Below are 15,723 nucleotides of genomic sequence, written 5' to 3'. Positions count from 1 at the left end.
GTCATGGGAACCAGGACACCTGGGGTCTATCCTCCACTCAGGGCGGGGACTGGGGTTGAGTGGTTAGAGGAGGGGGCTGGGAGCCAGGACTCCTGGGTTCTGCTGCTGAGAAGATAGGTGCCTCAGTTGGAAGGGTTAAGGAAACTTCTTGGTTTCCACCAGAGACTCTCACCCCCACCCCACTCCCCTTACTCACCTGCCAGCGCCTGGGGCCCATTAATCACTATAGCCACATCACAGTCCTGCCTCATCCCTGTGGATCAATAGTCAAAGAGGTGGTCAAAAGCGGGCTATGGGGAGCAACTCCTAGACCCACCCACATCCCCCCAGCTGACTGGGCTTTGTACACAGAACCACCAGTGTCCCTCGGGATCATAGCCCCTCCATCCCCAAAGAAAGCTCCCCACTACTGCACCAGGGACAGGGGGGCAGGACTCCTGGGTTCTCTCCCCAGTACAACATGCACACTCACCGCTGAGGACTTGTCCATCCCCGGGCAGCCCAGGTGCTAGGTGGATATGGTTGCGCCCCATGCGGGAAAGGCCCCCCTGGCAGATGGCCGGCCAGTGCCGCAGGTAAGTGCCATGGGCCATGGTCTGGGGTAGGGCTGTGGGCTCCAGCAGTGGGATCAGCTCTAGCTCTGACACCTGCTAGTGAGGGATTGCAGGGATATCACAATGGTGCTTCTGGCCTAGAGTCCCTTTTTGTGCTCCCCTTAGCCCCCATTCTCTTGCCCCTTCTTATGTCCAAGGTGCCCCTGCCCCCCATCCCCTGAAGCAACGTTCCTGTCCTTCCCCCTGACTCCTCATCCTGGGAGAATGAGGATCCTGCTCTGACCCATCCCGCGTGCTCTGGGACCCCAGGTTGTAGGATTCCCACTGCCCACTCCACTCAGTTCCCCCCACGCTTCCCCAGAAGAGGGGTCCCTCTCTGCTACCCACCACCCCTCCCCCAGCACCTGCAGTGAGTGCCCCTGGTTGGCACGGATCTGCAAGCGCCCGTCACTAGGGTGGGAGCGCAGGGCAAAGCGGCGCTTCTCGTTAGTCTCCACGACGTGTCGCACATCGGCCACAGAGACACCCCCAAAGCGGGGCAGGCTCAGCAGGGCAGCCACGTCTACGAACCCATCTAGGGAGGGGAGACAGATAAGACCAGCTAGGCAGAGACCTACCCCCTCCACGCACTCTGATGGGCTAGGCTGAAACCTGGCCCTTCCCCACACCCCAATGGGCTAGGCCGAGACCTGCTGCCCGCCCCCTCACTTATCCTCTCCCACCCCCACAATGGGCTAGGCTGAGACTTGCCCCATTTCCACACCTCGAGGGGCTAGGCAGAGACCTGCCCCCCTTGCTTACCCTGTCCCCATCCCCACACCCCAACCCCCCTGCCCCATTCATCCTGTCACATCCTCCCTGTCCCCACAATCAGCGAGGGTGAGACCTGCCCTCCGCATGCCCTACCTCATCCTCCCTCCTTGCACAACACCCCCACACCTACACCATTGTTCCCCCAACCAGCGAAGGTGAGATCTGCCCCTCCTTGCATGCCCTATCCCATTCCCGCACAACTGGCTAGGCCAAGATCTAAACCCCCTTTGCACCCCCAACCAGTGCGGCCGAGACTGACACCCCCTTGCAGCTCCTACTCATCCCTCCAACCTTCACTGGTAAGGCCTAGACCTAACCTGTCCTCACATGCTCTAACCCATCCCTCCCCTGATCTGATCTGATCTACCTCATCTCCCGCCCCAACTATGCCAAGGTCCATCTAACCCCATCATCTCCCTCTGCAATCCACTGGGCGTGGTTGAGGGAAAAGACCAGCTTGGCCTCCACAAGATGCCCTACCCCTTCCGGCTCTCCTCACACCCAACCCAGGGCACTAAGGGGCTGAAGAATCCCGGTGTCCTGGGGCAGTGCCCATCCATGGGCCCTCCAGCAGAGGGCAGGCCAGTTCATGTCAGCACACCCCTGTCCCCAATAACCTGCGGGGGCACACAGCCTCTGGAGCAGGGGGCTGGGCTGTTTAGTGCAATGAGTCTGTGTATCGCAGGCCCAGCCCTAGTCTCCTTCTCTATGCTCTCTCTCCCACCACCTCTCTGGGAACAGGAAACACATGCACCAATACCAAGTGCCCCCTATGATGACCCCCTGAACTTTCAGGCCCCAGGGGCAGGTAGGAGAGCCAGGGATCCCATGTCAGCTATGGGGGGTTGAACCTAAGCAGAGGGTCCCCTGTCTCAGCCCTTTCTGCTGGGGTTCAGTAGCTTTCTCTCCATAGGAGAGATGCTGTCCTGAAGCTTGCCTGCAGGGCCAGGGGGAACAGATGCGTGGGAGTATGGGTGCACTTACCAGCACCCATCTCCAGCCCCAGCTGGGCTGCTCCATGACGCAAAACATAGGACAAGGCTTTGGACAGACGGACATCCGGGTTCTGAAAGAGAGATGGGGACAGAGAATGGAGAGAGTGGGAGGGGAGGGGGACTCATCCCAGAGGGAACCCCACATAACTCCTCCCCCTCCCCCTAACAGCCTCAGTAGAAAGGGCTGAATGAGCCACTGGGAACTAGGACTCCTGGGTTCTATTTCCAACTCTGTTAGATGAGGGGTCTAATGGGTTACAGTAAGGGGGCTGGGAGCCAGGACTCCTGGGTTCTATTCCCAACTCACTCCTAGGGAGGGGTTCCTGTCATCTCTTGCCGGCCCCACCCAACCAAGCCTGAACTGGAGGGGGGAACCCCTGCAAGAAGTCTGGCCATGGAGACAGGTGTCACCAGCTTAGCCATGGGAGAAGACTGACTGGGGTTTAGAGTCAGGGGCAGGGGAGATTGTGACTGGCTCTAACCTGGTTCTGCTGCCTCTTTCGACTCCCAGACTTCCGGCTCCCTCTCCCAAGAGCCCTAGGGAGAGGCTGCTGAGATTCTGCCCCCCCTGGATCCATACTAGTCATTCCCACCCTGCTCCTGTGCTCTGTACAGCCTCAGCCTCCCTAGAGTGCCCCCAGGCAGTTACCCTGTTCCCAGAACCCCTCCCCACCAATCCCACTCTCCTGTCTCCTCCTGTTCCCAGAACCCCCTCCCCACCAATCCCACTCTCCTGCCTCCTCCTGTTCCCAGAACCCCCTCCCCACCAATCCCACTCTCCTGCCCCCTCCCCCAGAGCCCCTCCCCCACCAATCCCACTCCCCAGCTCTCTCGCTCCCTTCCTCCTCTTTCTCAGCGGCCCCTTGCCTGGGGGCAGTTACCCAGTTCCAGACCAGACTGCCAGTCTCCCAGTAACCACAGCTGCAAACTGAACTCAACGGCTCCAGCCCCACCCACCAAGCATCATGGGCAAGTACGTGACCTGGAGGCCCAGCTTTGGGGCCGCAAAGGCCTCTGGGGGTTGTAGTCTTTCAGGTAGAACTGGCCAGCAGTGGGAGCCCATCTAGCCCGGTATTCCAGCTCCTGCATGCGCCAGTGGCACTTGCCGGGAGCGGGGGGGAGGCTCCCCCTACTGGGCAAATGTGGAATAATGGGGGGGGGGGCGGAGGTTCCTAGAAGCAGGGTTCATCTTCCATCCCTGCCTATGACTGTCTGTCTAGCCCCAGGCCCACCTATCTCAGCCAAACAGGGCATGTGGGGTAATAGCGCTTAGTAGACCAACTTCCCTTGCTGAAATAGACAAGCTTTCACAGGGCTCTTCTTCGGGTCACTCTCCCCATCTGCCTGCCTGTCTGTCTATCCCCTTACCCACCCATCCATCCATCCCCCTCCACCACTGTCTCTCTGTCCATCCCCTTTTCCTCTCTACTCTGGGCTGGGTCTGGACCCTGCAGCAGGCCCAGCAGTGCTGCCTGGCCACACACGGTGGCGCCCCACATCCACTTTGCAGGCAGCTCCAGCTCTGGCTGCCAGGTCTCCTGTTTGAAAAGGGGGTTTGAAGGGCCAAGGCTCCGCTGCAGAAGGAAGCATCCCAGATGCCAGCCCCACCATAAGCTGGGGCAGTGGGAGACGGGAAAGGGCAGGAAAGGAGGGTGTTGTGGGGGAAATGGGGAAAAAATGGGGTGAAATTAAGAACAGGTAAACTGAGGCTAAGGGTGAGGTACCCCCACACTGTGCAATCCACTCCCTGGGCAGGGACTGGGAGTCAGGACTCCTGGGTTCTATCCTCAGCACGGGGCGGGGAGTGAGGTCTAGGGGTTAATGTTGGGGGGGAGCAGGAGCTGAGGCCATGACAGCAGCCCCTGGCCAGCAGGAGGTGACTCAGTGAGTCAGGTTGGCTTGTGGCAGCACCTCGTGTCAGCCCAGGGCTTGTGCTCCTGGAGTCACCTTTCACCTCCTTGCTGCACAGAGCCCTTTCCCCAGCACCACCCACTGATATGGACGGCTGGGGGAGGCCCTGACTCACACACCCTTGGCCTAGTTCATTCCACCAGCCAAGGCAGTTGCAAAGAATATGATGATAATAATAATAATAGTTTACTATCTGCTCTGGGTAGGGAGGGCATCCTAGTGGTTACAGCAGCGGAGCTGGGCATCAGGACGTGTAGGTTCTATTCCTGACTTTACCACCTCGCTGTGTGATATCAGGTACATCCATCACCTTCTCTGTCCCTCAGTTTCTCCCAGGGTTGGGGCATGGCAGATTAATGCAATTTATGGGGAGAAGGCCGAGGGAACTCAGGACAGATGGGGTTGGTGGGAAGGATCCATGCATAGTCCACAGGCTCCCACAGGAGCGATCCTAGGCTGGGATGGCACGAGAGAAGGCCGCATCTCAAGGCTTTAGCCGTTCCTCCCACTCAGCTCCGATTATCCAGCTTATTGGCAGCTCGAACACAATTAACGAGCCAGGATTCCAGGCCTCACCATCAAACTAGCCATTCACCCCTCCTTGAGCCGATTAGGGGCTGAGCTGCCCTTGGGCCGGCCGAGACCAGGATTAATGTCTCCGGGGCCCCAGCATCCCAGGACGCCTATGGCTGACGCCTCCAGCCATTAATGTGATGTCATAGGTGTGCAGGGACAACCCCATCCACTGCCCAGCTGTGACTGGGGAAAGACCCTGCACAGATCTAACCACTAGACCCCACTCCCCACTGGCCCCAGGAATTTTGATCCTTCTCTACCTGAGCGGGGTGTGTGTGGTCCAGTGGTTAGAACATGGGGTTGGGAGTCAGGACTCCTAGTTTCTCTCCCTGGCTCTGAGAGGGGAGATAGGGCAGAGGCTTTTGTATTATCATCATGAGAGACTAGTGCTATATCCAGTCCTGGGGCAAGAGGGCCAGCTGAGGGGTTGCTGCATGGTAAGACTGGACAATGCAGACCAGAGAGCTGGGGGAACCATCAGAGTCTCCGGGGTGCACCAGCCCCCCTCTGGGGATTGGGATTCCCTTAGAGCTCATGTAGCCCTTGGGAAAGGGGCTAAAGTGTATCCTATCCCCCAGCCAGTGCCCCCTAGAGGGGAAAGGCCCCAAATCCCATTCCACACTCCCCTGGGCTAGCCAGTCGTCCCCCCTCAACACACACACACACACACACACACTTCAGCTCTGATGGCAGCTGGCCGAGATCATCCAGATAGGAGGCTATGGGGAAGTGCTGCTGCCTCCTTCAGGGTTGGGCCAGCCCAGTGCATTCTGGGAAATGGGATCATGCCAGAGGCTTAGCACCTGCCACTGCTGTCAAAGAATAAGTTCTTTATTGGGAGATGGGTTCTCAACAGCCATGGCTAAAACAGCCAGAACTGGGCCCTGCCCCTGGAGAGTCCGGTCCTGCAGTGATCCCCCTCCTGCTGGCTCCATGACATAGGGCTGGCATGTGTAGAGAGCTTGCAGGGTCTGTCGATGCTCAGTTTGGCACAGAGAAGCCCCCATGGCGGCCCGGGGAGGTCAGTCCCCTTCCTGTCACTGCCCCCCACCCTGAACCAGGGTGTAGAGTCTGACAGCCCCCTTGGCAGATGGGCACAGCTCCCTCCACATCCCTCCGGTCTGCTCCAGAGTCAGGACGTCCTGCAGGGGAAGCACAGGGACACCACGGGATCAGTGCCAGGGAGCAGGGAGGCAGGGTACCTGCCGGCATCACCCAGAGCTCATTTGTGACCCTTATCGACCACGGGAGCTAGGAGAGCCGGGACTCCCCCAGGACTCCTGGGTTCAATTCCCAGGTCTAAGAGGGGAATGGGGTCCAGTGGATTAGAGCAGGGGGACTGGGAGTCAGGACTCCTGGGTTCTATTCCCATCTGCCAGGCTGTGCCTCCCCTTACCTCTCTCTTGATAAAGATGATGCCGGTGGATTCCTGAGCTTCAGGCCCCCCGATCTCATATCTCTGCTTCACCTGCTCCAACGTCAGACTGCACCTGGGACATGGGGTGGCTCCATTAGCAGAACAGAGACAACCGGACCTGAGGCCCAATGGCAGCTGCACCTGTTTATTCTCTGTCCCTTTGTGCAGCGAAGTTGAAGCCTGGCCTTGTGGTAAGAGCTCAGGACACCTGGGTTCTGTTCCTAGCTCTGCCACCGACTCTCAGACACTTTGGACAAGTTGCATCCCTGCTATGTGCCTCAATTTCCCCATCTTTAAAATGGGGATAACGATCTTTCTTCTGTCTAGTTAGACTGCAAGCTCCTCAGGGCAAGGACTGTCTCACTGTGTGTCTGTGCAGCGCCTGGCACAATGTGAGGTCCCAATCTTGGCGCCATGCTAGTATGTTTATTTTGGCTGGGGGTGGGGAGAATATGGTAGAGGAAGCCAGGGCCCCAGGATGTGGAGAGAGGTTGCACCCCAATTGCTGATTGGATCTATCACCAGTTCAGGGTTCCTCTAGCTTCTAGATCCAAACAGTCAGGACATGGGTATAAGCCACCAATTGAATCAACAGTGCCTGAGCCAGATCCACCAAAGTGGACCTCTGCCTCCTGAGCTCTCCCTGTGCCTAGCATAGCCCTCCTGGCCTCTCTGTGCACTGAATTAGCCCCATTACCTGACATAGAACTCAGCGCTGGCCCGACCTGCGCTGGTCTGGTTCCGAGCGATGCCCAGCAGCACTGGCTGGCTTAGGGTGGGCAGTGGCAGGTTGACCTATGGAGCAGGGAGGCGGGTTAATGAGGGGCAGCAGAGCACAGAGACACCAACAGCCAATACCCCACATCTCTCACCTCATCTCGGATCTCCCGCAGGATGGAGTTGAAGATCTCCTTGACAACCATCTGTCTGGGGAGATCCTGCAAACGGATGGATTCTTCTGGGACATCCCCCACCACAGCCTGCAGCAGAGGAAGGAGCCCAGGGTCAGGAAATGCACCTCTGGAGTGGAACACAGCAAGGGAGGTGGATGCCAGGGAAAAAACATTCCTACACTTACAGGGAGTCCAGGAGATGTGCAATGGGGGCAGGCGGTGGGAGTTAAGGTTTCCCAGGGTGAGGGAGAACTGGCTGACTCAGGGGGTGGGGAATGGGATCTGGGGCCTTTCCATTCTAGGGGTGCTGGGTGAACCCACCTGTGGCTCAGGATGCCCCCCGGGGATGTCTACGAGGCCAGGCGCCTCGCCCACCTTCAGGCTGCGCCGTAGGAAGACGAAGCAGTCATCAGTGGTATGCACCATGGCGCCCACTCCCAGCGGCTCCGCCAGGTAGGCCTGGCTGTCCCCAAAGTCCTGCCGCCCCTGCTGCTGGAGGTGCCTGGCCATGCCAGCCCGGTTGGTACCCAGAAAGTCCTTGTAGCAGGTGAGGCCCAGACGAAAGGTCAGGGAGCCCCCATCCAGCTGGGCTGAATGCAGCCGGAATTTGGAGCCGTTGAAAAGCCAGGGGCTGCGGCGGCACCGGGCCTCCCAGACAGCGTCGATCCAGGCCTGGCCCCCGGGCAGCTGGCGCCGGTCGTATGCTGGGGAGAGCTCAGCCCGCACCTCTGTTTCTGCCAGGCCCTTGGGAGACGGACACTGCAGCATGATGGAGATCTCAGGGTCCATGGTGCTTCCCTGTGCCTCCCAGCCCCGGACACCAGGCTCAGGGCATCTGGGAGGAAAAGATGGGGATCACTCAGTTTCTATGCCAGGCTACCACCCCCTCACACACACCCTGGAGAGCCAAACCCAAGGGTACCAAGGCCCCCCACTGCCCTAAAGAGCTGGTTCCATGGGCACTGCATCCCTCCCCCAAGAGCTGGTCCCATGGACACCAGATGCTCCTGATTGCCCCACAAACGCTGTACCTCCCCACACTGCCCCAGAGAACAGACCCCATGGGCACTGCACACCCCCTTACTGCCCAGGAGATCCAGGCCCATGGATGACCGCCCCCCTTCCTCTACTGCCAGAGAGACCTGGCCCCAGGAGCACTAAGCCTCCCCCATTCACCCAGAGATCTGCCTCCCACTGCCCCAGAGAGAGGGCTCCATGGGCACCAAACACCTCTCCCCACTGCCCCAGAGAGCTGGCCGTATGGTCCCCACATGCCATCCCCTACTGGCCTGGAGAGCTGGCTGCATGGGCACTGCACACCTCCCCCATCCCCATGAGAACCCCCTCGCCCCCAGGACGCATGTGCCCCAAGGCTGCCCGGTGCATGGAGGGGTTTAGGGTGGGGATTGAGCTTCAGCCACTTCCTAGAGGGGCAGCGCTGCAGGCTCATGCCATCCCCTCTGACCGCGGAAGGGGTTCTTAGGGGTGGGTGGGGTTATTAGGGGCAATACCCCAAAGCTGCTAGTTAAACTCCACACACATATAGAGCTGTACTGATGAGAGCAGGGGTGTGCAGGTGGGAGCCAGGACACCTGGGTTCTCTCCCCAGCTCTGGGAGGGGAGTGGGGTCTAGCGGATAGAGCTGGGGGCTGGGAGCCATGAACCCCCCTCCCCATCTCTATTCTCCTGGCTGCCAATGAACCGGACACGCGCACAGCTCCCGCCTCCCCGGGGGCAAGGAGCACAGGGGACGGGGCTGCAGCCGGCTAATCCCAGCCCTGCAGGGCAGCCTGCCCGGGGCACCTTGTGGGGCCATTCACCCCACGGCACAGCCCGGCCCCTGCGCGGGAGCCCCCGAGCGCTCCGCTCCCCAGCCCCGCGCCGGGCTCAGCGCCAGATTCGCTACCTCCAGCTCCAGCTCCATGGCCCGGCCCCAGCCGCCCCCTTCCCGGAAGTCAGCGGCTGCCTGCGGCCGCGCTGATTGGTTCAGGGTAACTCTAGCCCCCCCTGCCGGCTGTGCCGCCCCATGGCTCCGGTATCGGGCTGGGCGGCTCTAGTCCCCTGCCGGTTGTGCCGCCCCATGGCTCCAGTATCTGGCTGGGTGGATCTAGTCCTCTGCCGGCTGTGCTGCCCCATGGCTCCAGTATCGGGCTGGGTGGATCTAGTCCCCTGCCAGCAGTACTGCCCCTTGGCTCCGGTATCAGGCTGGGTAGCTCTAGTCCCCTGCCGGCTGTGCCGCCCCGTGGCTCCAGTATCGGGCTGGGTGGCTCTAGTCCTCTGCTGGCTGTGCTGCCCCATGGCTCCAGTATCGGGCTGGGTGGATCTAGTCCCCTGCCAGCAGTACTGCCCCTTGGCTCCGGTATCAGGCTGGGTAGCTCTAGTCCCCTGCCGGCTGTGCCGCCCTGTGGCTTTGGTATCTGTCTGGGTGGCTCTAGCCCCCTGCCGGCTGTGCCGCCCCGTGGCTCCAGTATCGGGCTGGGCGGCTCTAGTCCCCTGCCGGCTGTGCTGCCCCATGGCTCCAGTATCAGGCTGGGTGGCTCTAGCCCCCTGCCAGCTGTGTTGCCTGATGGCTCTGTGCCCAGCTGGGTGGTTCAAGCTCCCTGCCCATTCCACCCTATATCTCCAGCATCTGGCTAGATGGCTCGAGCTCCCAGACAGCTCCTCCCACACCACTTTTTGAGAAGCATTTCAGTCACCAGGGGATTCCAATGGGCAGGAGTGACATGGGCATGGAGCCAAAATATGCAGTGTGTGACCCTCTCCCTTGCAGGCAGGGTTGTTCCACCCCCTGGTAGAAATCAGAGGCATCTGAGTTTATCGTACATGTTTGGCAATGCTTGTCATGCCAATGGAGCACCACTGATGTGAATGAACTGTGGGAAGGGGGTGGGGTCTGGTGGGTTAGAACTGGGGAGTTGAGAGTCAGGGTGCCTGGATTCTATTCCCAGGTCTGGGAGAGGAGGTGGGGGAAGTCAGGACTTGCCAAACTTCTCCAACTCTATTCCACTCATTAGCAGCTCCATTCTATCCCCCATCCCCAGCCAAGGTCCCCGGTCTGTGTTTCCCACTGTGATTAACGCTAATTAGTACCAATTACAAATCAGATTAGACACGGCTTTTCTGGGGCAGATCTCTAATGAATGGAGCCATTGCAAACCTGAGGAGGGGACCTGCATGTGCACACGCATGCGCACATGCACACCTCTCCTCCCAGTGCTGGTGAGAGAACCCAGGAGTCTTGACTACCCAGCTCCTAGGAAAGAAAAGTATCTTATGGTCAGAGGTGGGATAGTGGGAGCCAGGGATCATAGGTTGTATCCTAGACTGTGGTCCAGTGGGCTAGAGCAGGGGGGATGGGAGTGAGGACCACTGGATTTTATCCCCACTCTAAGAGAGGAGTGGGGTTTGTGGTTGGAAGGGGCCCTTTGAGTCATCCTGCATTCTGGACATATTTCTGCCACATCCTTGCCATGGGGGCACAGTGACAAGGGCTGTGAAACCCTGCCCCAAATGTCCATCCTGGGAGGAAGTGGGAGCTCTGCCCCATCTGAGTCCATCGTCTATTCTCCCTACTCCCTCCACCTCCTTTGGTGGCGGGGCCACACAACCATGAGACCTACCCTCCACCCCCCCACACACACACCCCTGGACTCCTAGGTTCTAATCCTGGCATTGCCAGCAACTCTGGGCAAGTGGTTCCCCTCCAGGGCTAACTCTCCCTCCAGGTGTGTGTTCATGGCTGGGGGGATGGACCATAAGAGCTTCAAAGCTCCCAAATGGCAAAAAAACTCAGCCCTCTCCCCCCTGAATTTATTAACCTCCCTGTCACATTGTGGGGGGCCAGCTCTCCCTGTCGCCCCCACTCCGTGGGGCATAGCTGCCCTGCTTCCCTGGCAACGGGGCTCCCACAGCGTCACTTCCGCTTGCCAGCCCTGACTGGGCTCATTGTCGGGGAGCCCCCGGCCAGGGAACACGGGGGGCATTGTCCCCCGGAACAGGATGAGGTCATCGCAGCCGTGCTGACAAAAGGGGGATTGTTGCCAACGGTCTTGTGCCCCCCCTCCTGGTCTCATTCCCACAACACCATTGAAGCTGACACAGAGCCCCAGATCTGCTTAGCTACTGCCTCCCCCCTTAGAATCCCTGTGCTGGCTTTGAGCTGCTTTGCCTGGGCATTTTGCCTCATGTCAGCCATTGAATGGGCACACACTGGGCATGGCAGGTCCCTTGGGAACTCAGAGCAGGCCCTTCACATCCATTAAATCAGTTATCTATGTGGCCACTTCAAATGCAAAGGAGAGGAATGACTGTGGTGTGGTTAAGGTGCTGCATTGGGGTACAGGACATTTGGGCTCAATATCCATCTCTGCCACAAACTACCTGTGTGACCCTGGAGAAATCATTTTGGTCAAGATCCACAAAGGGACTCAGGTGTCTGTCTCTGTAGGTGCCTAAGTTCAACAATTAAGTGCCACTAACTTTCCCAAAACCCCCACTCAGCTGCCTCCTAACTCCATAGACAGCCACTAAGTCCTTATGTCACCCCACAGCTACTGAGCTGCTCAGAGCCCTTGTCCGTTCTTCAACTGCAGTGGGATTGTCAAACTTTACTAGACATTCCCCTGAGCAGACTCCGATCCAGCAGGCGTGCTCAGAGCACACCGATCAGGCAGTGTGTGTGTAAAATAGCCAGTAGCTCAGTGGTCAGTGCACACGCCTGGAATGTGCGATACTCACCTTCAGCTCGGTCTCCCACAACCCAGCAGATCGCCCTGAACACTGGGCAACAGGTAGGCTTGGAAGGGCAAGATTTTGATCAGCAAATATGGCCAGACATCAATTTCACCTACACACACAAACTGACAAACATATTTATATTGATAACTGCAATGTACAGACAGGCAAAGTAAGAGAAATGCGGCTTGAGAACTTAGCAGAGTTTGATTTAAGTATATTTACTTGGTATATTTGGACATGTGATGTTGACAATTGGTGTTTTACCCGTAACTTTTTGAAACCCAACATCTATTGCCATTACATAATTATTGTCTACCCCCCCCCCATTGTCTGATCTCCACCCATAATTTCCCACAACTGTGAACACTTACATTGATTTAAAAAAAGCTTACAAATAAACATGGATATTATCTGTCACACTTATATAGGAATTAGGCAGCAGAAGATGTATATATACACTCTGCCAAGCCAAGCTCTAGGGTCCTCTCAGATGGGTCTCTCTCCACCATTCTCTTCTGTTAAAGCTGTTTCACTTTGAATAAATAATTACATATTTCTTGAAGCAGGAACCCAAACCTGCCTCATCCCAGGGGTGTACCCTAACCACTGGGCTATTAGGTATGATGGAGTTTCTGTGCTTTTATACAAGAAAGGAATATCCTGGCTTAGGCGCCTGGCTCCAGAAGAGAATTCATGGCTGAGAATCCCAAGCAGAGGGAGGTGTGTGGAGGCCCAGCTCAATGGGAGTTAGGTGCCTACGCATCTTTGTGAATCTGGTCCCTAAGCTCCCCCCCACTTTCCTGTGCACTTCACTCCTGGTTAACTTAAGTGGGTCCCTGCTCATCTTGCTGGCTTCTGAGAATTCCTGTCCTCAGCGCTTAACTCTCCCCATATAGTGCATGGATACCCAACTCAAGGCTCAGGATGCCACTAGGCAGCAGGGCACCTAAGAGTTAGGCATTGCAACACTCAGCATAACAATGCATACGTCCCTTTTTGGGTCTAGCCCTTCAGTCTCTCTGTGCCTCCATTTCCCCATCTGTAAAATGGGATAAAAATCCATCCTTTGGGCTATATAGACTGTAAACTCTTTGGGGCATGAACAGATTCTCACCGTGTGTCTGTTCAGTGCCCAGCAGAATAAGGCACTAATGTTGGCCTGGGTCTATGAAGCATCTGGCACAATAAGGGCCCTGATCTTAGTCAGGTTTTGTGCCACATCCACCACAACAAGGGCTTGATCTCGGTCAGGGTCTGTGCAGCACCCACAAGACCATGGTCTCAGCTGAGGTCTCTAGCTGCTACAATCACTCAAGCAGTAACAAAGATGTTTAGTTTTAAATTGAAGCCAGGAACTTCAAAGAGCAATGGGACATTTGCAAGGCTCACCACAACCTCCAGAGTTCTCATAGTGAACAGTTTTACAATAGGATTGGAAGGGACATAAACACTCGTGTGTCAAGGTTTAAGCCAGTCTCTATTAGGGGTTGGATCAAACCTGCATGAAGGCAGATTACTCCATATCTGCCCACTGTGGGATTCTCACACTTTCCTCTGAATCATTGGGTTCTGGTCTCTGTCAGAGACAGGACATTGGATTTAAATGGGCCATGACTCTGATTCAGTCTGGCAATTCCCATGTTTCCGACTGTTATGGGTGAGGTGAAAGATTGTTCAAACCAGTGGGTGTAAACACTGCCCTTCATTTGGGACACATGTAAAAACAATTACACTCCTTTTCAGGTGGCTGAAATGAGTGAGAAAGGAATTTTGCCACCAACGCACAATTGGCCTGGTTTGTTCTAGGTTTGTTTGGCTTTTTTTGCATTCCTCTGAAGCATCAGGGATTGGAGACTGGACACCAGAGAGGGTAGGCCAGGCTCTGAGGTGGTTCAGAATCCAGTTAATCCTCTGTCTAGCTGCCTGGCTGCTTGCTCGGGATCCAGCTGATCATCAGATTTAGGGTCAGGAAGAAATTTCCCTCAAGTCAGATTGGCAGGGACCTTTGTGTTTTTTCACCTTCCTCTGTAGCATGGGTCACCAGCGGGGGTCATCTGTCCAACCTCATCAATTCCCTGCCATCACAGGGCCTCGCGCATGGGTGGCCGCCTGGTTTCTCCTGTTCTTTGCCTGCAGTACACAACAGTTTAGTTTCCTGAGGAGGACTGAAATGCTTTGGTCAAACTAAAGTCATTGGGCTCAATATGGGATAAATGAGCAAAACTAAGTGGACTGTGCTGTACAGGAGGACTGATGATCCCTTCTGTCCTTAAAACTCTATGAAACAATAGGGGCCTCCACCCCAACCACAGGCATATGTCACACTGCCCAAAACAAGGTGCATGTGTGGGCAGAGGTGTTTGATGGGTATCATTTTAGCCGAGGTATGCATGAGAAAGAGAAGCCGAGAAGGATCAGAAAGCCAGGGGCTCAGCCCGGAGAAGCAGGGAGAAAAGCCCAGGGGGAGTGAGAGCTTTTTGGGCTAAGTGCTGCCTGAAAGAGGCACATTGTGACTGTGGGCAAAGTCGCACTAGCCACGGAGACCAGAGGGACAGGGTCTTTCCAGTTTGCTGACCATTCTGAAAAATTGAAGAAAACTAGGGTTGGCCCAAACTGAAAGTTTTTAAAATTTGGCAGTGAATCAAAAAGCTGGAAAAAAAAATCCTGTTTCCGTCAAACCATTTGGTTTCCAAACTTTTTTATGCGTTCTCTGAATTTTGTTTAAATAAAATCAAAGTAAATTTTGAAAGGACAAGTCATTTTGAACTGGAAAAACTGAAATATTTCCTTTCAAAAATTACAAAATATTTTGGATTTTTTTAAAACCAAAACAATTTGGCAAATTTGACACAAATTCACAACATTTTTCGGTCAGCCCAAATCTGCATTTTTTGGCCCAACGTTTTGGCTGAAAAATGTTGCCTAGCTTCAATCCTAACTGGCGTTACCCTGAATTTTGGCTAACTGTGGGGGTCAGAAGGGAGTAATCTACATTACATGCTACACATAGAGGCAGGCAGCTGAATTGCCTGGCATCTGCCCATTGCTGCTTCACCATCATTGAGGCCAGGGCAGCGCAGGGGAACAAAGATGTGCTCAGCTGCCCAGTGAACCCTAAGAGTGAAGGGGAGCAGCCACGCAGGGAAGGGGGCCTGGTGGGGAAACAGAGGTTGATTTAACAGCTGTTGCCACTAGTGTGTGTTCCGTGCTGGGGATCCTGCATGAAGGTGGCGAGGTGGAAGCGATCGCAGCAGCTGAGGGGAGAGCGTTGGAGGGCTTCAGCAGGCCAGAGAAGCATGAGGGCAGCACTGGGGATCATGGGAACCGTATGTGTTAGCGCAGGCAGGGAGCTGAAGTCTGTGTTCCAGCCCCCACCCGTGCTGGGCGGCAGGCATCAGAAGAGCCCGATCTCGGGTTTACACGCTCGTGCTGCCTTACAATGGGTTGGCTGGGGATAGAACCCAGGCGTCCTGGCTCCCAGCCCCCACTGGCCTCCCAGAGCTGGGACAGAACCCAGGCGTCCTGGCTCCCAGCCCCCACTGGCCTCCCAGAGATGGGACAGAACCCAGGCGTCCTGGCTCCCAGAGCGAGGCAGGAGCTAGACCCTCGCCCCCGGCAGCGGCCTGGCCTCATACCTGTCCCGGCCTAGTGCCAGGATGCAGCGCAGAGCCGCACCGGGCTCCGCCACCCCGCCTCCGCTACGGCGCCCGGTAGCTGGGGCTGGGGGCGGGGCCCGGCCGTCACCACTCCCCCCGCTCCCCGACGGGCGGGGCGGGCAGCTGCAGCTGCTGCCGGAGGAGGCCGGAAAATGGCGGCTGGGGCCCAGA

The 15,723-nt window shown here is 56.8% G+C and overlaps 2 protein-coding genes across 9 annotated transcripts in view; one reads left to right on the top strand and one right to left on the bottom strand.

Moving 5' to 3' along the window:
* The window catches only part of LOC117880965 (uridine diphosphate glucose pyrophosphatase NUDT22-like), a 16,434-nt gene extending 776 nt beyond the window's left edge, over positions 1–15,658 (bottom strand). Inside the window, exons 1-11 of one of the 6 annotated variants that reach the window (XM_034777608.1) lie at positions 15,532–15,658; positions 13,916–14,026; positions 11,897–12,018; positions 7,481–7,994; positions 7,139–7,246; positions 6,964–7,061; positions 6,246–6,339; positions 2,352–2,433; positions 959–1,128; positions 473–650; positions 197–253 (exon numbers count right to left, since the gene is read on the bottom strand). In XM_034777608.1, coding sequence (XP_034633499.1) covers positions 197–253; positions 473–650; positions 959–1,128; positions 2,352–2,433; positions 6,246–6,339; positions 6,964–7,061; positions 7,139–7,246; positions 7,481–7,948 — 1,255 coding nt within the window. In that variant the 5' untranslated portion in view covers positions 7,949–7,994; positions 11,897–12,018; positions 13,916–14,026; positions 15,532–15,658. Of the gene's footprint in view, positions 1–196; positions 254–472; positions 651–958; positions 1,129–2,351; positions 2,434–2,844; positions 3,067–5,662; positions 5,992–6,245; positions 6,340–6,963; positions 7,062–7,138; positions 7,247–7,480; positions 7,995–9,065; positions 9,174–11,896; positions 12,019–13,915; positions 14,027–15,531 lie in introns of those variants that run through there. The other 5 variants (XM_034777607.1, XM_034777609.1, XM_034777610.1 and 2 more) reach the window with 5 other exon arrangements.
* Positions 15,610–15,723, top strand: part of DNAJC4 (DnaJ heat shock protein family (Hsp40) member C4) — a 74,664-nt gene continuing 74,550 nt past the window's right edge. For 2 of the 3 annotated variants that reach the window (XM_034777616.1, XM_034777614.1), the window contains exon 1: positions 15,611–15,723. The gene's annotated coding sequence lies outside the window, so the exon portion shown is untranslated. The other variant, XM_034777615.1, reaches the window with a different exon arrangement.

Source organism: Trachemys scripta, chromosome 7 (genome assembly GCF_013100865.1).
Source record: "Trachemys scripta elegans isolate TJP31775 chromosome 7, CAS_Tse_1.0, whole genome shotgun sequence".
Taxonomy (NCBI): Eukaryota; Metazoa; Chordata; order Testudines; family Emydidae; genus Trachemys; species Trachemys scripta.
This window is presented reverse-complemented; position numbering and strand designations above follow the sequence as displayed.